Below are 22,383 nucleotides of genomic sequence, written 5' to 3' on the forward strand. Positions count from 1 at the left end.
ATAAATAATACTTTCTCATAATTGCGTAGCCATCCTAGGGATATAGGATTAGGTGAATATACACACACATAAGTCACGTGCTATGTTTTCGTATAAATTTTTTGATAAAGTTATATAATACATTTCCAGAGTTTTTTTAATGGTTCTATCAACATATGAAACACAATATTCTGGAGTTTTTTTTAAAAAAGGTCCAATAAACCAAATTTCCAGTTTTTGCTTTTTGGGTGTTTTTGAAACCGCCTTGAGTCAGGGGTGTTAAAAAACACCCAAAAAGCAAAAACTGAAAATTTGGTTTATTGGACCTTTTCCAAAAAAAAAAGAAACTCCAGAATATGCTTTTTTAAATGTAAATTCGTCAGCCCACAGTGACCGCGCTCGGTTCGACATGCTCTCTGTTTTCCCCCCGTGGTATAGATATGGTGTGCGCTGTTGTGTGGCCTGGCATGGCCCGGTCTGTCCTGTGTCCTATTCTGTCGTGGTTGTATGGGTGCGACGAGTCCCGCTCACCAAAACCAGAGGACACTGCTGCCGACGACGAGCCGAGCGTCTGCGCCGACAACAATATCGCACCAGCACCACTATGATTGATTATAGAGTCTGGGCAGGCGTACTTGTCCGGTGTATAGAGGATATGGAAGCAAACGACGAGTACCTCGTTCCTTCCTCGAATCGAATCGGACCAGAGCATTATTTACCTTTTGAGCTCGAAATTTTTCTCCACTTTTTCCTGTACAGTAGACCTTCCGCGCTGATTTTCGGTCTATAAATAAGATGTGACTGTTTGCTTCCTCCGAGTGATTGTGAATCTTTCTTCCTACTTTCGTCACCGTGTAGTCCGTCGCGTGCTTTGTCGTAAAATCCGGCTTGTTGAACAAAAACTGTAAACTTGCATAATTCTTCCTCTATCAAACGAGAAAAAAATGAGTGCAAAAGTGTTGCTCCGGAAATGAGGGCATTGCAGTTCTAGGGAGAGAGCGAGCGCGCGAAAGAGCATAATCTCCAGAGTTGGTCCCTTGTTGCACCTTGGGTGCTCGCCTACTACTGTCTAGTAGCCTACTTGGGTCACACAAAGTGGACCTCTAAAAACCTTCGACGTTGGGGAACAAACAACAGGATAATAATTGTAATTGGTGCTGTGTTTTACTGTAGGAGACGGATATACTTCAACTCGATTGAAAGAGCTAACCAAACAATGATATGATTGTTGCTGTATTTGTACTATTTTCACTGTTCCGCGGACTCACGCACAAGAGAAAATCCAGTTCCGCTGCCAAAAGCCCCACACCGAGTGCTGCGGTAGTTCAAGTGTCCGGAACCGGACCATTGGACCGGCTCCAACACCACAAGAATAACGGTTCCGTTGAGGGCACTAATTTGAACTCGTCCATTGAGGACCTGTGCGTTTCACTTTGTCAAAGTGAGTCAATTTATTCGTCCGCGACCAGCAAAATCTACGACAAACGTCGCCAGGACTCGTCCTCGATATGTTCGGACATTTTCAACACGGACGAGGGAGGGGGTGGGGGCAGGTCGTCAGTGTCGGAGGAGACGAGATTCACCGCCCGCAAGAGCTTGACCCGAATTCGACGGTGCACGTCCAGAACGAGTCTGAGCCGGAGAAGACGCACGACCGGAAGGTAGCCACCCACACAAACCGAGGGGGTTGGAACAGTCCTTAAAGTGGAACAGGTTTTTTTTCCCCTGTGTGTGTGTATGTGTATGTGAAAGTGAATGTAAACAGTAAGCGTGCCTCGTTCAATTTGTGACTGATGATGAGATTCTGTGTTTACGGAAGCGTGAAAGGATTCGTTATTTATGCTTGTTGATGTTTTGCTTTCCTTTCTGCGCATTTTTCTCGTTGTTGAATTGCAGAAAACTTTTTTTTTTATCGGGAGCGATAAATGGGTGTATGCATCGTGGTAAACACAAGCCACATGACCCAGTCATGACGAAACAAAACAACCACCCAACCAAATCTGTTAAAACTTTCGCATGGAGGTGCATGGTAGGCGGTGGAATTTGAAGTGACCATGCGTCTCCGCTATATTGTGAGACGATGGCATTTCTCATTTTTTTGCGAATTGTTTTTGACACATCGATGCCTCTGTGCTTTCTTATGCTAAGTTCCAAGCAAGCTAAGCTCAAGAGAGCACAGAGGCATTGACATACAGACTGATTCTTAGACTCTCTTTCAAATATATCGCATTTTTTTGTGTTTTAGCTGTACAATTAAAGAAAAATGTTACCTACAGATTGTCGAGGCGGCACTGGCAACGCATGTTTTGCGCTTGCAACACTGCCAGTTTTGCTGGACGTTAAGGGCGGTTGGTGTCCAGCGCGTTTGGATCTGTCAAACATTGGCCAATCTGTTTGCCTTGACAATCTGTAATGTTACCTAATCCACCTTCAGGTGGTTGCTGCCTTCCTCACATGCAAATAGTGAATACATTTAGTTAAAACACGTTTAATAAATTAAGCTTCATTACTCATTTCTTGTGATAACGATGGTTTACATGATAGATAAGGATAACGTATTCATTAAAATATCATAGATTTAGTCTTAACAATGTGTAAAAATAACACAGAAATGTTCATAACTTTTAATAGGGTTGTCATATCTTAATTTTGGCTCGTTGGAAAGGTCATTTTATTAAAAGAAATATTAGAAATAAATAACATGACGGGTTTTCTTGAGTCCAAAACGGACAAACCGGTTCAGCCAGCTCCCTCTCAGATTGGTCCTGAGCTGATATGAACACGTCAAGTTAGCTCTAGGAGGTCTAATTAGGAAGTTCTTTTTTCAAGTGATTGTATACACCCAAACGAAAAATATATCTCAAAATCTGCAACAGTGAATTTGCTGCAGAAAATGTTACATTTTATTACATTTTTTGCAGCAAGCCCATAGATCATTTTTGCCCGCGTGTAAACACGTCAGCGATCTGCAGTTCTCACCAACATATAGAATGCTGGCGCGTCCCCGAGCAACAATCTAGAGAGAACATTATGTTCGCGCTCTGTCCCTCACCATTCATCAAGCGTCCATGGCGCGGTGGTAGCGTGTCGGATCAGCAACCTTGAAGTTGATGGTTCAATCCTCGTTCTGTTTAGGTTTTTTTTCTGCAATACAATCAATCTGCAGTCGGTAATGTCGATAATTGTCGATAACGGGCAAAAATGTCATACCCCTATATCGCAAAAAATGCATGAGGACAGTTTTCATGCAGATTCTGATATACTTTCATGCTGCCATGCATCAAAATCATGCGACCGCCGGTTGGGTGTAGCCTTTCCTGAGAAAAGCATTCCAATGTTTTTACTTACTTTTTAGATAACTAACACTGACCTTCAAAAAATTACAAAAATGAAGTTTGTATGAAGAATTAGGGCCATACAAACTTTTGGAGAAAAACCATTCGGCCCGTCTAAATATTTTTGAAAAATTAAAAGTTGACTTTATGCTTCCCCTCGAGTTGAACCTGCGCAGAAATTTTGTTGGTCGGTGTTATTGATTTCCTTGTAAAAGCAGAGCAATCCACTTTAACGACCCCCTCTGTTGCAAGTTTCTGCTCATTTCTAGGCGTCCGAAGGTTATGTGTGGTGAGTCACCCAAAACCTCTTTTACGCATATGGACCGACGTTTTACTTCCCCATCCAATAGAAGGCCAGACGGATAAGGCGGGAATCGAATCCGCGCCCCATAGCAACTTAGGGATCAGCAGCCGAAGCCGCTAACCACCGATTTTCTTGTAATCCTTTTTAAATAGCAAACCAAAATAATTTAGCTTATTAATTTTCGCACTTATGCTCTTCTACACAAAGTGAACGAATTGGTGAAAATTTAAGTTTTTTTGTCATCTATTTCAATGCGTGATGGGACAAGGAATGATACAGATTTAAGAAGAAAAAGCTCCTTTCCCATTGAATGACTTGCGAGCCTTATTTGGTCAGCATTTTTTTATTATTGAGTTAAGAAAGCGCATTTAAGTAATTTTGCCACAATTGAATCTAAATAAAAGGTTTGTTTTAATTCAGATAGTCTCATTGAAAATTGACAAAGGGAAAATCAATATTAAACAATTAAAAAAAAACAATGAATAACTAGAGCAACTTGTATCTCAATGTAAAAAAAAACATTGAAAAATGACAAAAAATAGTAAAGAAGGCTATTTTGAGAAAGAATTGTGCACTAACCTACCTCCCTTCAAAGATGGTCCAAAAAATCAGGGGGTAATTTTTTTTAAACTTCAAAATTTCAATGGAAATTAAGTGCGATCAGCTGAAATCAATTTAAAATGCATTCCCCTGCATTTAGAATCATTTTTAGAGATTTTTAGCCCTTGAATGCACCAAATATTATGTTTTTAAACTTTTAGTTTTAAAATGTGTTTTTGTTTTATAAAGTGAATACACTAGTGGGAGGATCAAGTGAAATATCTTGGACTTGCTTTTGACAAAAACCTTACTTACAAGGATCACATCGAAAGTATACAGGTTAAATGAAACAAATATATTAAATGTTTGTATCCACTTTTAAACAGGAATTTTAGACTTTGTCTCAAGAATAAACTGTTAATTTATAAACAAATTTTCAGACCTGCCATGCTTTCGGAGATGCAGTCGATTGGGCGGTCTCTATCACTCAAGTATCGGACTAACATTCCCATCCACTTCCCCGTGACCCTACCACTGGTCGTGGCCGGCGCCGGTATTGATCAGCATGATAGGGGCGAAGCGAGGAAAGATAGCTCCCACTCATCTTCCACGGCTCGTGGATGTAACTTCTGGAGGTCCTGATCAATAACGGAGTAGCAACTGCGGGTGGGCACTTATGCTTATGCTTATGCTTAAATTTTCAGACCTGCCATGCTTTATGCTGTGCCGATCTGGACAAGCTGTTGCTTAACCAGGAAGAAAAAACTTCAGAGGATTCAGAACAAAATTCTGAAAATGATTCTGAAACTTCCTCCCTGGTTCAGCACCAGTAAACTTCATCAATTAGCCGAAGTTGACACTTTGGATGTTATGTCCAATATGATAATTGATGCATTTCGACAAAAATCATTGCAGTCTTCAGCTGCATTGATCCGCTTTTTATAGTTTATAAGTTAGTTTTAAGGTACCCTTTGTCCTTTTTGTACATGTAGGATCTCCTACATTTGAAATCCTAATGCAATGTTAAAAAAGATAGTTTCCCATGGAAAATAAATCAAAATCCCATATAAATTTCAAATTAAAACTGGAGCTCCTAGACCTTACCAAATGGGCTCAAATTTTCAGGAGTGCTTCTGGGGACATAAAAGAACGAAATTCCGGTTGATGCAAGACAAAATAACAACTTTTGTCTTTTTCATAGAAACGTGAACCACGCTAATGTACATGGAAAAGAAAATAAATAAAAAAAGTGAATACACTACACAGCCTCAAAAAGTGTATAAATAACACTTATTTTTATCAAAAATCTGAGATCAGGCCTCAAAAAAGTGTATTAAATCACTAATGGACTTATAACTTTTGATAGGGTTGTTGGTTCTTCAATTTTTTTGGATTTGTTGGAAAGGGCTTTTGATTACCTACACCCAGAACTGGACATCAGCATACAAGAGGATAAAGAGTACGATTCGGTAGTAAAATGGTACTGTGTGCGGACTGAGAGGATAAATCCCGAAACTACCGAGAGTACTTTACTCATGGGTTCATCTTCAAAAAAAGTTCATCTATATCAAAGAAAAAAGTACCGGTACCGAGACTCGAACCCAAGACCTTCGGATTACAGTACCGTGCCTTTGCCGTATGGGCCACCATGGTTCGGTGACTAAGTGGCGGTCATTTGTCCATATAAGCCACCAATAGCACTTTCCTCACGTTTCTTTTCGGGAGGACTCTCCCTTCGGTCTTTAACTTTGGGTGTATCCAACGAAGGGTCGCATGGTAGATCCGGACAACTTTTTCATCAAAATATTTGAGATCCGGCCTCAAAAAAGTGTATAAGTAACTTAAGTGTTCATAACTTTTGATGGGGTTGTCAGATCTTCAATCTTTTGAACACGTCTGAAATACCTTTCTAACAATACATACACACAAAATATATTTCCGAATGTTACATCATTTATGATGTAACACTTTTGCACATCATTAAACATTTAAATTTAAATGCAATTTCATGTAAATTTGTAACAAATTATACGTAAATGATTATACGTGTGATTCAACCGTTTACGTCGAATCTCAAGTTTACATCAACTGAGTTTACATGTGATTCATTTTATCCGTTTCGAGTAAATTCACATATTTTTTTCTGTGTAGCATGACGGGTTTTTTTTTTACAAAAACCACCCTTTTTACAATCTTCCAAAGTTTAGCTAAAATCGTTTTTTTAAGCATAACTTTTCAAGTACTTTCCTAAACTTCGTAAAATTAACTAGGGTCTTGTGGGACCCCAAGAAGGATCGAATAAGACCAAAACAGTCCAAATCGGTTCAGCCAGTCCGGAGATATCGTGTGCATATTTTTCGGTACACGGACTTACAGACATACACACGCATAGACATTTGTTCAGAATTTGATTCTGAGTCGATAGGTATACGTAAAGGTGGGTCTACGAGGTCCAATAAAGAAGTTCATTTTTCGAGTGATTTTATAGCCTTTCCTCATTGAGGTGAGGAAGGCAAAGAGTTTGGTTTTTCGAAATAAAGTCACGTGGAAGTAAATCTAGGTACCAAAAGACCAAATGATCAAATGGTAATGAAAGCGGAAACGGGATGTTTTAGTAGGTCATGAACATGTTCACATTTTACTCTGCTGTTACCAAGCTGTTACCGTGTGCTTTAATTCGCACAAACAAACTTTTTTTCAGTAAAATCGCTGTTTCTGGAGGGCCTCGTGGCGCGGTGGTAAGCGGCTTCGGCTGCTGATCGCTAAGTTGCTATGGGGCGCGGGTTTGATTCCCGCCTTATCCTCCTGGCCTTCTATCGGATGGGGAATAAAAAAAAACGTCAGTCCGTTTGCGTAAAAGTGGTTTTGGGTGACTCACCACACATAACCTTCGGACGCCTAGAAATGAGCAGAAACTTGCAACAGAGCCCACATTAAGTAAAATTGTCCGGGGAACACGATGACAAAAAAACAAAACTATAAAATGGGTCAAAACCAGCTTTTTAAACTCAGCGTAAAAATATGAAGCTGGGCGCAAAAAGATTGTTTTGCCATATTCCTCAATCTATTTCCTATCCAGATTTTTAAGCGAAGATGACGTTAAGAATGGTGCACGCCCGAACTGTCAAAATCACGGAGTGGTACCAACATTACAAAAAAGTGTGCCAAGGCACGACAGCCACACTTTTTTTAAAATTTTTGTACCACTGCGCGATTTTGACATTTCGGACGTGCACCATTCGTAACGCCATATTCGCGTAAAAATCTGGATAGAATCCAACCTGAAGAAAGTTTTTTTGCTGCTAGAATAGTTGAAAAGTTATGAGAAATTCTTAGTAGAAAATCGACAAAAAATAGGGCACTGTCCAAAAGTGTACTCAGATGACATGGAATGATGCAAATTTATATTGGCCGATGTTATTCACTTACAAGCTTACAACATTGAAACACACACAAAAATAAATTTATTAGCACAAAATTAAACGACGGCTGAAAATGGATTGTTCTCAATAAAAAGATTAAAGTGAGATTTCATTAATATTTTTCATAGAAAACTTATGTGAACCTTTAGGACATTTTTTAAAATTTTTTTCACTTGGGAGGATCGAGGAAAATCAACATTGCTTTAAAAATCATAGGATAAAGAAATTGCAATCTGTAAAAATCAAATTTTGTAAATATTCCACGAAACTTCCAAAGATTCAGTGAGCCAACAATGTGCTTACCGTCAAGTAGAGGAATGACAAAGTGAGTTCATAATAAAAATTCAATTGAATCGAGTGCGAATTCCAAAGGAAAAAGAGAATAATTGGGTTCACCGAAGGGTAAAGCCAACCGTAATGTGTAACGTGATTGTATTATCTTCATCGTCATTCACTGTCTCAATTTTACTGCACTTCCCCACTGTGATTATATACAGGCACCGAGGGATAAGGACATTTTATCCCTTTTTATATGTATATTTCCATCCCGTCTATCCAATAAATTGAACCACCTGTTCGCCATCTTAAGATATGCAAAATAAATTCGACTAACATTGTTTCACTTTTTGCCTCTCTTTCTTTCCTTCTTGCAGCTTCGATGTCGAAAATGGCCAAGGTTCACGTTCACCGCTGGAAGGTGGATCACCAGCAGCCGCCGCTGCCGCCGGTTTGGTACTGCAGAATCTACCTCAACGAAGGGAATCTTTCCTGTATCGGTCCGATTCGGATTTCGAGATGTCGCCGAAGTCGATGTCTCGAAACTCCAGCATCGCCAGCGAAAGGTACATTGTGCTTTCCCTCTCCGATCTGTCCATTTTTCACCAATTTGTCATGTTGTAACATTTTTCGTTTCGGCCCACCTGTCACTCCACGTGTGCTGTACATATGAATATTTCTTGCAATCTTTGCTCTCTGTTTATCTGTTCCTAATGTCTTCCTATGTATGTATCTTCCCCGTCAAACGACAACAACTAAAAAATGACCACATTCGGCACCCGTGTCTTGAACAAAATTTGTACCAAAATAACAAAACAAAAATCACAATTCCACCACCAATGAACCAACCACCAAACAAAAACCACAACCATCAACTAACGTCTGCCCGATACGATCCTAAAGAACTGATAAATTTTCTAGACTCAAAGAAGTGGAGGCGCCAACGATCACTAGTACAGAAAGGACGTAAGTATGCTCAGGCAGTAAGTAGTTAAATAGAGTCGAATGCGAGTGTCCCATCTTAAGTTGTATGGAAATCTTTTCTTATTGTTAATCATAGCATAATGTTTTAAAAAAAACCATAACATAATATTTATATTTTTAGGTATTTTCTTTTTTATAATTGCAAAATATTTCAGCTCTGATTGAAATGTTATTTATGGACTGTATTTAGAGCCACATTATTTTTCAATAGATTGGTAATCGAAATACCAATCATGAAGTTTGAGAATCACGTATTTCTTTAAAAAAAAGTTAATTTTACCTTATCAAAATTTAGTCCAGCTTAAACTTCGGGAGCACAAAAAAAAGGCCGGATAAGCATTGAATGTTGAATGTACCCTGGTTGTATGCTCTGTTCTTAAACAAATATTTTTCATGATTTAGAGGTTAGCATGTAATTCTATCGTTCACTTAATGTTTGCATATTACGTTCAATCAAAGCTTCCTTAAGGCGTTTTCAACCACAATCTAGTAGGTAATAAAACGCTTAGTAGAAAGGGAGCAAGCAGGCCTGCAAAATGTTTCCAACCCAGCGTACACATGAAGCAAACCAAAATGTCAGTTCACTGCTAGCATCTGACTGTAAGCCTACTGTGTCCGTTCAACCACTGCCGCCTGACTCGTGCCGGTCGGCTGCTGGAGAATGAGAGACGTGAAAAAATGAGCTACACTCACTCAATTCGTGTCGTATGACTGACTCGTAAAATCCTCTCTAAACACTATTTTGACTATTTTTAAATAATTGAATGGTTCTAGACTGTGCAAAACACTTAAACCAACCATAACTTATATTCAAAATTACATTTCCACGCATAAATACCAACTTTTTGTGTAAAAACTTGTTTCTTTATGTGTGTGCGTGCAACGTCGAATTAGCGTTGGTCGACTACTGCCTCGCATTGCAGCTGCTCAGTGAGCTAGTGCACTCACGACTGAGTCGGGTTTGTTTATGTCACGGTTTTGCGGTTCAGTGAATGGATCTGAAAAAAATCATGTATGCGTCGACGATATTCGCGTCAGGACCCCTGACATTTTCAGCTCTGGGAGCAAGCATGTTTCCATCAAAAGCTTTGCAAAGTTTTTGTTTTTGAAGTAAGAAATACAACAAATTGAATAAAAATAGAACCAAATCCTAAACCTGCCAAACATACGAGAATTTTCGGATGCCATATTTTAACTAATGTCTCGCTATTAACTTCGTAGGAAAAACTTTTAAAAAAATGTTGTTTTTGGGAAAGTTATTTCAAATTTCCGATGTGAAAACACTAAAACAGTTGCTGCATTTTGACGATTTTGCCCATCAAAAACTTTAAGAGCTAAAGGGGTTCCCGTGGTCAGAATGAGCCCAAATCAGTAATATAGCCTGGGCGATGGGTAATTCTTTGATTTCTGGGTTTAATTATTTGCATTATAACAAATGGTGCAAGGAACTTATTCGATACACTCTTAATCAAACAACCTTTTTTGTTTTTGGAAATATTTCCATTCTTTTCTTATTTTAAATTAAAATTCATATTTTTACTGCTTATTATACAGTAAAATAATCATAATTATCATAAAATGAAGGAATATTTTAACCTCAAAACTTCTCTCCATCCCGGGACACTCGCATTTCATCCCTTACTGAAACCCTGTAATTACTTGTGCATTAATTTATGTTTTTCTTCCATGTCCATCGTCGCCATCGTTTTCGTCCCGCCAAATTGCAAATATCGCGCGCTGCTCCAACTGTTGTATGTTATATTATGACTCTGTCCCGACAACATCAACGCGTCATGTGGATTCAGACATATGGAAGATCTCATCGTTACACCATTTGCGCAAATTCTGGCAAGCCTACGTTCGGTACGATCGAACCTCTACAGCTTGACAAATGTTACGCCGCCCAAGTAAGTATATTTAACTGTAGGGGTAGGGGTTAGTAATTTCGGTTTATGGGAAAAAAAAAACAATCTTTCATTGCGAAATCTTAAAAAAAAAACAGTTATATCAAAATTCAAAATTTTCAAACATTTATTTGGATACAATTATAAACCACAACCATCGTAAGATATCTTGGTAAATTCAATCCATACCCACTAGTCAAACAGGGCGAAGATCGCGAAAAGGATACGATTTTTGTTGGAACATAGAAATTTGCTCGCCTAGTTTGAGGGAGTTACTGAGGGAGAAATCCTTGATCTTGAACATGACGTCAACGGCAAGGAATGTGTTGATGTAAGATAAAGGAAGATGAAACAGTTTATTAGGTCGTATTTGATGGAAATTATTCATTGTCTTGTTTGTATAGTTCCCACTTTTTTGTTTACTACTTATTTTTGAACTTCCTCTTGTATGGTATGTTTTTGTTCTTGTATAATGTTATTATTATTGAGTTTTTTATTCAGTTATTCTTAGTGTTCATGTGGCGATCATAATTTGGAAAGGGAGAGTTACATTTTCAGCAATATTTTCTGAAATTTAAAGAGGAAATTTGAGTTAAAAAATTATAAAAAGAAATTGTGCGTTGGAAGCACTTTCAGAGCTCTAAAAAACGAACATTTTTATATTTTGACATGTCAATTTGGACTTAAGTTACAGCCATTTTAAGGTAAAAAAGATGCAAATTTAAAACTTAAATATCTCGACATACGCAAGCAGAATTTTAAGCACCAGGTTGCATTTAAAAGAGGAGATCTAGCACTACAAATGCTGAAAAAATCTCAGGGTTGTTTTTCTTTAAACTCGAGATATCTTCATTTGAAAAAGTCTAATTTTCAAGGGAAAACCATATGGGACCACCCTAACAAAATTCGAAAATTGTCCAAATATATGTTTTTCCATGTAATTTTACCCGCTGATTTAGAATCTGCCCTCAGAATTGAGCCAAAGTATCGGAAAGTCGATTTTTAGTCATATTTTGGATTTAAAAGATATTTTTACATGAAAACCCAAAATATGACCTAATCTCGATTTTTCGATACTTTGGCTCAATTCTGAGGGCAGATTCAGAACCAGCGGGCAAAATTACATGGAAAAACATATATTCGGACAATTTTCGAATTTTATTAGTTAGTTGAAAATTAGACTTTTTCAAATGAAGATATCTCGAATTTAAAAAAAAACTCCGCTGAGATTTTTTCAGCGTTTGTAGTGCTAGATTTTCCTCTTTCAAATGCAACATGGTGCTTGAAATTTGGTTTGCGCCATTTCGAGATATTTAAGTTTTAAATTTGCATCTTTTTTACCATAAAATGGCTGTAACTTTTGACCCTTAAGTCCAAATTGACATGTCAAAAAATAAAAATGTTCTTTTTTTAGAGCTTTAAAAGTGCTCCCAATCCCACTTTTCTCTGAAACTTAACCCTGAATTGCCACGTTCAAAAAACTGATTTCTGAGGATTTGCTCAGATGCTTTCTATAAATTTGGTCATAGAAAGTTGCTTGAATTGGCAAGCCCAACAACTTTCTAAAAGACAAAAATATTCCTGTAAAGTTAGATTTTCAAAATCACCCTAATCGTGAACCACCCTAATTTTCAACCAATCCAAAAGTTGCCCCTTTCTATTTGCAACAACTCTTCTGAAGACACCAAAACTCCAAAACTTCACCATTTTTCGGAAAATCCATTTTCCACTTAATGTAGCGATCTGGACCACTGTGCATTGTCGATCATCGAGTCCTCAATAGGGGGATGGCGTCGCTATTTTTAAACCACGTTTTCCACTTTTTCTCATCGAAACCGACTACTTTATCGACTTCATTTTGCTGGGCGAGATAGGACGCAGTCTATTTTTAGACGATGGCTCAGCACTTTTACACTCTTGCGCTTAAAAAAAACCAGGTGGCAGCACGATGTAACGCCACGTCCCTATTAACGATGGATCTTGCGATGGATTTGTTTCCTTCGAATAGCATGCTTTGATTTTTTGTTCTATAATTTGATACCTGCCGCTCTCGACGGTCTCTTCCAAACCGACGCACTGTATTTACAGAAGAAAAACTTATGTTATGGGAAAAATATGCTGTGCTCTTTTTTGAATTTAATTTATTAAAAAAATCAAATAAAATTTGATTCCTCCTTATGGAAACTTTTAAATTTTTATTTAGAATTTTAAATTTTCTAATTTGGACGCAATTTTAAATTTATGATAAAAACTTGGTATGGGACCATCCATAAACCAATACTTTTGGTTTGGTTGAAAATTAGGGTGGTTCACGATTCGGGTGATTTTGAAAATCTAACTTTGGTCACAGTAGGGGAGGGGGTTATTTTCCATGCTCCATGCAAAAAAAAAATTATTTGTATGGAAATTATCCACGGTTGAGGGGGGGGGGGTGAGAATTCCCAAAAAGTGTCCACGTGGTTTGTGGATGGTCCCTATGCTGTTAGATAAAATGAAATGATTTTTTTTAAATGCATAAACCTTTTTTTTACGCAACGATACACATAAATTCTGGAGTTTTTTTTTAAAAGGACCAATAAACCAAATTTCCAGTTTTTGCTTTTTGGGTGTTTTTGAAACAGCCTTGAGTCAGGGGTATTAAAAACACCCAAAAAGCAAAAATTGGAAATTTGGTTTATTGGTCCTTTTCAAAAAAAACTCCAGAATTGTTGATTATTTCTTGAACACAACAAAATCACATAAAATGTCACATTTACTCTGTCAAAAAAACAATTCTTGTCGCGTGCACGGACCTGAAAGGACATTTCTGAATAAAAGCGGAAACGTTATAAAGCGTAGACCGCATTTAATTTATCGGTAATAAAACATTGCATTTTTTGATTTGTTACTAATTGGGTCCTAAAATGAAACTTAAATTTGTGATATTATTGTTCACACCGATAAAGCTTATTTTTCTGAGTAAAATGACTCTTTGTACGACCGCAAGGATTTAAAATGGATTTTTAAATCAATCTTAAAAAATATCTTCGCAGCCCTTCTTGACAGAAAAAGTCCTCCTTGATAGCTCGTTCCAAGAGGATGGTCCCCATAAAAAATGTTATCTTGTCATTTTTTTTTTTTTTGCATTAAATTGAAAAAAGTGATCAGAAATGGGTTTTAATCGTGTTTTTTACTGTTGAACATGAAAATTTACATAGGGTTTTTAGGAACCTATTATCGAGCGATGCTATTCGTCCTGTATTGTGATCATAATATCCTATAATATCTACCTATTTTTACAGGAATATAATTTATTTCTTGGGAACTGCATATCAGCCTTATTAAAAAAAAAACATTGCCAATCCCCCTTAAATGTGAAGTTAATCTTGATGACAATTCTACTATCGTTCCAAAGGGATATTTTATGAATACTTATTTCGAATAAAAAAAAATTCGCAATGACGTGCGCTGCGGTTCCTCGAATTCAACACGTTTTTTGCTCATTTATATATTGCGAAATATTTTGAAAACAATCGGCGCGAGTTAGCAGACCTGGCAAGGTCGCAATTAATTTTCATTCTTTGCTGGGGCTGCATTCAAAACATGTTTTCGTCAGCTGTTGGTAGTGGCGGCGCGAAAAGAAACGCTTCACAGTCACAACCGGGACTGTCATGTGACTCGGTGATGGGAAAGTCCTGTGAATGAAAATCTTTTCTCGCTCATCAGCATCGGGGCAAACATCACGATTACTCACCAATACCTTCCCCCTTTTCTACCAGATCAAAACGAAACAATGTTCAAGTGACGCCAATCCCGAAGGCACACACTCCCGGGGACGAGTCGTATGTGAAGCTGGCTTTGGATACGGTCGACGAGCTGGATTGGTGTCTGGATCAGCTCGAGACGGTGCAGACGCATCGCAGTGTTTCCGACATGGCATCCCTGAAGGTACGTTTCGCTGTGTGTTTGTGATGTGTATTCCATCAAAATGATTTTTTTTTCTTTTTTTCTTTTCTTCCTGAACAGTTCAAACGGATGCTCAACAAAGAATTGTCACATCTTAGCGAATCAAGCAAATCTGGCAACCAAATCTCCGAGTATATTTGTTCAACGTTTTTAGGTGAGTCGATGTTTCCGGTACAATGAGGGCCATATGCTTTGGAACGTTACACCAGAGCCGTATTGTTAAATTTAAAACTTGGAGGTTTTTTTTTTTTTCACATGTAAAAAAAGTTTGGCGGAGTTTGACATTTTTTCGCCAAATGTTAGCCTGACATAGGAGTACTTTTGTTAATTTGATTTGGTTAACCGCGGTGGATTTTATTGAAATAATTCGAACTGTCAAAAATCCACCAAAGCATCTACCGGTGGATACTTTTCTACCACAGTTGTTTGTGCGATCAATGTGGTAGATGCTTTGTTCGAATTATTTCAAGAAAATCCACCACGGTTAACCAAATCAAATTAACAAAAGTACTAGGGTATTACATTTTTGCGATGAAATGTTTCCAAAAAAATCACCAACATTGTGATTTTCACAATACCACTCAGATGTTGATTGTGATGTAAAAACGCTTCTTTAAGCACTTTTAGCCCAACTTTAACAGCAATGAGGCCATAGTTAACAAACATGGCTAACAACTGAAATAGTTAATTTATGACGATGTTGACTTTTTTTGGTTTTTAAGTTAGTTTTATGGTAAAGTTGTAGAAAACCGAATAATCTCTAGTGCTTTGTTCGGGCACTCATAAAATTAATGCACTTGTACGCATAATTGTGCAATATTTAAAAAAAATCATATCTTCCATCCACAGCTTAAGGATGTTAAATTTTCAATTGCTTTTTTCTCAGTTGCTTATTTCGAACATGAGACAGAGGCAGTAAAATTTTTCGAGTTGGTTCTAATCTAATCTAATCAAACCATATCGCAGCAAATCTTTCGATGGAATCCTTGAGAAAGGTTTGATTACGCCTAGCCTTCTTGTCATTTATTAACATTTTAGTGTGTCATTGCATTACAATGAAACATCACAGGTGTTAAAACGGCCAGGCCTACTGCGTAAAATTAACCGCAGAGATGATTCTTCGAACTGGATTGAGATTGAGAATATTTCTAAGGTTGCACATTTTGCCCCCAAAACTCAAAACTCAAAACTCTTGGAGCCATTTTAAAGGGTATAAAGTTATCTAAGCCCAATCTCACGCACACTAGCTAAGTGTATTTATTAATCAATGCAAAATTTGTTGAAACCGATTTTTGTAATTCTTGTAAAACTTAAAAACGTTTCCAGCATTTTTGGTACTGAGATATATCGTTAATCTTACGTTTACGTGGAATTCCAGACAAACAGCAAGAGGTGGACATACCGTACAGCAGAGACGATACCGACGTGCTAAACCCTGCCTCTCTCAACCGGAGCCGGTCGCCGCGCAGCATGGGCGAGCGGATGTCGCAGATATCGGGCTTCAAGCGGCCTCTGATGCACACCAACTCTTTCACCAGCGATCGTTTGCCAATGTACGGCGTGGACACGCCCCACGAGAGCCAACTGGGACAGGTTCTCAACATTGTGGACACGTGGGGCATCGATATCTTCAAAATCGAAACTCTAAGCAACAATCGACCGCTGACCTGTGTAGCTTTTGCTATCTTTCAGGTACAAGGGAGCTTCTTCAACGTGGATTTTGTTGGCTAACTTTTGACTACTCTTACTTTCACAGGACAGGGACATCTTGAACACTCTTATGATACCATCCAAAGTTTTTCTAGCGTTTATGACAACCTTAGAGGATCATTATGTTAAGGACAACCCATTTCACAACTCTCTGCACGCGGCGGATGTGGCCCAGAGCACGCACGTTCTGCTGAACACGCCGGCCCTGGAGAACGTTTTTACTCCGCTAGAGATCTGCGCAGCGCTGTTTGCTGCTTGTATCCACGATGTTGATCATCCTGGTTTAACCAATCAGTTTTTAATTAATTCGAGTAAGCATTTTTTCATGACAGTTTACTAAACTTGTGCTAAACCATTCGACAACTTTGTTTTCAGGTTCAGAACTAGCAATTATGTACAATGACGAATCCGTACTAGAAAATCATCATTTAGCAGTTGCATTTAAACTCTTACAAAATGAGGAGTGCGACATACTACGCAATGTACAGAAGTAAGTGCTGAAAACATGTTTGGTTGAAGTTTTATGAATTTCACAAATTTTAATGAACATTGTTGAATAATTAAACTTCAGTGAGATGGTTTAAACTCGAAGCTAACTAAAATTCTACTGATTGTTTCTTCCACGATCAATTTCTAGAAAGCAGCGTCAAACATTTCGAAAGATGGTTATTGATATGGTGCTATCAACGGACATGTCAAAGCATATGACCCTACTGGCTGATCTGAAAACGATGGTCGAAACTAAAAAAGTCGCCGGCTCTGGAGTGCTGCTGCTGGATAACTACACCGATAGGATACAGGTTATTTCGTTGATCTCTGTGTGAAGATATTTGATTAAAGTCAATCTTTTTCCTTTTCCTTTTCTCACTGGCAGGTTTTGGAGAACTTGGTACACTGCGCCGATCTGAGCAATCCCACCAAACCGTTACCGTTGTACAAAAAATGGGTCTCACTGCTGATGGAGGAGTTTTTCCAGCAGGGCGACAAAGAGCGGGCAGCCGGCATGGACATCAGTCCGATGTGCGACCGCCACAATGCGACAATCGAGAAATCGCAGGTCGGCTTTATCGATTACATTGTGCACCCGCTGTGGGAAACCTGGGGAGATCTGGTGCATCCGGACGCCCAGGACATCCTGGACACGCTGGAGGAGAACCGCGACTACTACCAGAGCTTAATACCGCCGTCACCGCCCGCGCTCGACGACCCCGAGGAAAAGATTCGCTTCCAGGTGAGTTGCCAGCTTGGAAAGAATTCCCTGCTTTTATAGTTTGATGGGGACGCATGATGATGATGCCTGGAAATTCCTACAGTGCTTTAACATATTTAATGAAAAAAATATATTTCGTCACACAAAAAATATCCACAGACTGAATTTAACTTAAACCCTTTATTCTGTGTTTAAAGCTATGCTTGGACATTCCGTAGGTAGTTTTGACAAAGACAAAATTAAAACATTGACAACATTCATAAAATGAATTAAAATAACTTCTCCAGCCATCGTTCGGGGTTCTAAAGAGAACATCACCTCTACGAATTCTCCCTGGAACTTGCGGTGGAAGCAAAGCTATTTGTGCCTGGCAGTCCGAGTTTCCATTCACTACGTCGAATAAGAACAGATGCCTGAGTAATGAGACCCGCGAATCCTCAGAAATTTGAGTCTCCCCTCGTAGTGAGCCTGTCTCACTGGGTGGTTGGAGGAAAGCTTGCGGATAATCATCCTCGTTGCGGTTGTTTGCACCTTTTGTACAAGCTTGCATCTTCAATCAGTCTGGGGGCCAAAATTTAGACGCCATACTCTAGTATGCTGCGGACTAGAGTCAAGTACAAACACTTGATCGCTTGAAATAATAGCATTTTATTGAAGGGCAACTACACATTTACAGTGTAAAAGTTTACTCAGCTTGTTTGCTGGCAATCTCGTTTGCCAAACTCGCAAACTGTAAAACAGTTTACGAGTTTGTCAAACGAGATTGCTAGCAAACGAACTTTTCCAAAACCAATATGGCGAACAAGGCAAACTGTTAAAAGCAAAAAAGGCGCATGTCTTGACAAGTTTGTTTGTCATAGTCTAATACCTCCTTGATTTTGTCAATCCTATGACACTTGATTCGGCCAGTTATCTGTGCAAAAACACTTAATAAACGCTAAATGTAATTTGTAAGCCAAATTTGAAGATACTTCCCAAAATATTATTAACCAACATACTATCGGAGATTTATACGTAGAAAGTTGTGTTTTACCGGCCTGATTGTAAATCTGTTTTAATTAATATTTACCTTTAAATGTTTGTAAAAAAATAGACACTCTACACTCTTCACTCTGAAGACATCAATTCGTGCTTGCCACACATATCTTTTTTAACCAAGAGCCCACACCTTATGTAAACTGTCATTTGAGTGAAAGGGATACACTATTGTTTACAAAAGTTACGTGCCCTTTTGAAATGTTAGGCTCCAATTTTTTTATGCGAACTTCGTTTGACCTTGAACCTCTGGGATCATATATGTCACACGCCATGGCTGAAGGAGATTTTTTTTTATTGCGAATTAATGTACCTAAAAAAATCTAGGGATTTTTGACTTATTTCAATTTTAAAGTTTTCCATATATTTCAAGAAATGTTTTAGTTACATTGATTTACAATAATAATCTCCTTCAACTATGGCGTGTGTCACTAAAAAATCAGCCTAAATACACAGTAAAAAAAATCTGTGTAAAATCGCATGCAAAAGCATGCACATCACCTTTGTGAGCAAAAGCATGTAATATTGTATGCGAAAAAGTGTACATAAAAAGCATGTACAAAAGAAAAATAAATAAATTTTGTACACCCCAAAAATAACATCAATCTGTTGAGAGTTATATCCAGATTACCAAGTTGCGCCCCAACCATCTCGGCTATCTCGCCGCTGTGAAATTAGCTGGATCAACACCGATGTAGCTGTATGTTCCCCATACATCGTATGCAGCTAATTCAGTATACGACGTACGGAAAACCTACTGGTACATCGGCATTGGACACATCATTTACAAGACGGTGAGATAGCCGAGACGGTTGGGGCGCGGACTTGGTAAACGGGATATGACTCTCAACAAATTGATGTTATTTTTGGGGTGTGCAACATTAATTTATTTTTCTTTTGTACATGCTTATTATGTACACGTTTTCGCATACAATATTACATGCTTTTGCTCACAAAGGTGATGTGCATGCTTTTGCATGCGATTTTACCATCGGATTTTTTGCTGTGTATGGGTCTGTTGAAATTGGAATTTCTTTTGACAATAAAGTCGGATTTACAAAGTTAAAAAGGTGGTTTAAAGTAAGAGATTTATCAACACAAATGTTATACCAGATACTTTTTATAGATCGATCAGAGTTTTCGTAAGACTTTGTAAAATGTTGTTTTTGGACTCCAAACTATTTTTCTTCGGAATCTAATCTAATGATCTAATAACCTTTCATTTGCGTCCAAGACAGCTAAATTTAGTTTAAATGGAGCGAAGCTACGTTTTTTTTTTTAAATGTGGTTTTTGTCCTAACATGGTGTAGGTCACCCTAATGGCAAAACAACAAACAAACAGGTTTAATTATTTGGGCTAGAGAACCTCCACTCCAATTTTGAGCCAAATCCAAGCACTTTTATTGATTTTTCTTTAACTTCCATATGGAACTGCTGTATAGATATCTATGAATAAAAATATCATTAAATATAATAAAACAATCCAATTCCTTATGCCACGTTTATTTATTCACCTTCCAGATGACGTTAGAGGAGGAAAGCGCTTCGGAGAACGACGAGTCGAATCGCGAAGAGAAATCCTAAAGGATAAACTCGCATTCACGCATCATTCAAACCCACTTCCCATAAATTATAAAAAAAAATACAAAGAAATCATAAAATCAGCTCCCATTCGCACATACACAAGCATGAGCGCAAACGCTACAACAGAAGCAAGCAAATTAATCATATACTCATTCGTAACTTAGCAACAACAAAAGAAAAAAAGGAGGAAACAATTGTTTGATACAGTGTTCGCCGGTGCCGGAAATCGCAATAGCAAAGCAAATGAACGGGCCTTTTAGTGAGAGGGTAAAAAAGAAAGGGAGAGGACATACATTCATATTTCACACATCCACACACACATACAAAAAAACACACACATACAAACCAAAAAACACACACACCCACACGCGTACGGGCAGGCTCCCTGCGTTTAATATTATACATAAAGAGAGAATTTGTAATTTGTTAATAATTTATTAGTTGAGCAAATTTTGTGAAGAAGCAGATTTGTACGATGAGTTACAATAATTTTTTATATATTCTGAGCTGTATATGTTGAAGTTGAAGAAATGATAAAAAGAAATACCAACCTACACACCACACGAATAGCAAAGTTGTATCCAAACCAAAAACATAATTTTAAATTGTAGTTTGTAAGCTGGGTAAACGATCTGCAGGAGTTTGAACCAAAAAAAAGAGAAAACATCGGATCGCCCCAAATGTTTAGAAAACATTTTTATTTTTGTTACACCTTGTTGTTCCAAATTCGAACTAAATCGTTGTGTAAAAAAATCCTGATACCACGTGGCATGTTTTCGGCATTATTTCCCGGATATATTTGTACCCACACTCGCACACGCTGCGTATTCAAAGAGACAGCATCCTTGAGGCGAGAGCGCAGGCGCGGTGACAGAGAAAGCGGAAATCGTACTGAAGCAAACGTTGCTCGAACTATGGGGAAAGAAAATGTGAGGAAGCACGAAGACACACCTGATATTATATCGTAAAAAAACAGAACGAGGGAGGAAACTTACAACAAAACAAAAAAACTATTCTAGCGCATAAGTAGTTATTAAATAGAAGCAATATCAGAGCAAAGAAAATTAACAAAAGAAAACAAAATACGAAAGAAGGCTAAAGAGTTCAAGGAACGAGATCTCTCGCGAGCGAGGTGCAACCCCCGCGCTGATGTTCAGTTAAGTCATTCGAATCTGCATGCTGTTTTGTCTCAGTTTCATCTTGCAATCTAACGCAAAACAAAGAGAAACCCTGACCCGACCCACCCCAAAAGAAAAAAAAAACAAATTTTGGCTGTTTAGCACACACTCTGACACCTGCATAGATAGAGCGGTGATACAAGTTTGAATAAGAAAACAAAAAGTTAAATTAAGGAAAACCAAGCTTTGATTGTATTAAAATATTCCGTAAATATTAAAAATGCAAAAAGTGATTTTATTTCAAATGGTATTGATGAACTGAATTGTACGGTCACCTCCTTCCTGGAATTGGCAGTTGGAAGCGACCGTGGAGTCAACAAACGGCGAAATATTCATACAAATCCCTCTTTTCCTCGTGCTTGGGAGTTAAAGTGTTAAAGCCTGTAAGAGCCATGTCGTACTGACAGTGTTTTAAATGAGTGATAGAGAAAACTATCATTTGATGATTCCTGCGCCAAAATATCAGAGGGTATAGCTTGCAAATTCTCTTCTTTTGCCAGAGAGCATTCTCTTTCTATCAATCCTTTTCTTTTCCTCGTACACGCTGACTTGCCATTCTGTTGTTTTCTCAAAAACCGAAATGAAAAAACGCGAGGGATTGGGAACCAACCAAGGATTATGTCCTGTTAAACTGCGCTGGAAAAAATGATTTTGTGGTGGCTTTTGTGGCTACGCTCTGTTGCGGGGGAATGAGAGAAAGAGAGAGAGAAAAAAAAGAATGTCACACGGGATTGTGTAAACACAAGATGGAGACCGGCAATTCTTTTTGCTGAGAATCTCGCGACGGAAAGGAGAGTATTTTGATATTTTACAACACTGCGTACTGCCCTTTTCATAAGTTGGTTCAGATTATAACTTCTTCCTCTTCTTTTTTCTTTTTTTGTTTCCGTCGGTACTACTTCTAGAGTTTTTTAAAAGGGCTGATTAACAAAAAAATCATATTTGGCTTTCTGAAACTGCCTTGAGTCACCTCACTA

The 22,383-nt window shown here is 38.1% G+C and overlaps 1 protein-coding gene across 13 annotated transcripts in view; it reads left to right on the forward strand.

Annotated features, from left to right (window-relative positions):
- Window positions 1-22,115, forward strand: part of LOC6034424 (cAMP-specific 3',5'-cyclic phosphodiesterase) — a 104,514-nt gene extending 82,399 nt beyond the window's left edge. For 11 of the 13 annotated variants that reach the window (XM_038249031.1, XM_038249038.1, XM_038249004.1 and 8 more), the window contains 11 exons: window positions 8,234-8,422; window positions 8,760-8,822; window positions 10,646-10,747; window positions 14,503-14,671; window positions 14,750-14,843; window positions 16,068-16,381; window positions 16,446-16,710; window positions 16,775-16,889; window positions 17,037-17,199; window positions 17,274-17,630; window positions 20,166-22,115. In XM_038249031.1, the coding sequence (XP_038104959.1) occupies window positions 8,234-8,422; window positions 8,760-8,822; window positions 10,646-10,747; window positions 14,503-14,671; window positions 14,750-14,843; window positions 16,068-16,381; window positions 16,446-16,710; window positions 16,775-16,889; window positions 17,037-17,199; window positions 17,274-17,630; window positions 20,166-20,228 (1,894 nt within the window). In that variant the 3' untranslated portion in view covers window positions 20,229-22,115. Of the gene's footprint in view, window positions 1-614; window positions 1,641-8,233; window positions 8,423-8,759; window positions 8,823-10,645; window positions 10,748-14,502; window positions 14,672-14,749; window positions 14,844-16,067; window positions 16,382-16,445; window positions 16,711-16,774; window positions 16,890-17,036; window positions 17,200-17,273; window positions 17,631-20,165 lie in introns of those variants that run through there. The other 2 variants (XM_038248998.1, XM_038248989.1) reach the window with 2 other exon arrangements.
- Window positions 22,116-22,383: the final 268 nt, after the last annotated feature.

This window comes from Culex quinquefasciatus, chromosome 1 (assembly GCF_015732765.1).
Source record: "Culex quinquefasciatus strain JHB chromosome 1, VPISU_Cqui_1.0_pri_paternal, whole genome shotgun sequence".
In the NCBI taxonomy this organism is placed as follows: Eukaryota; Metazoa; Arthropoda; class Insecta; order Diptera; family Culicidae; genus Culex; species Culex quinquefasciatus.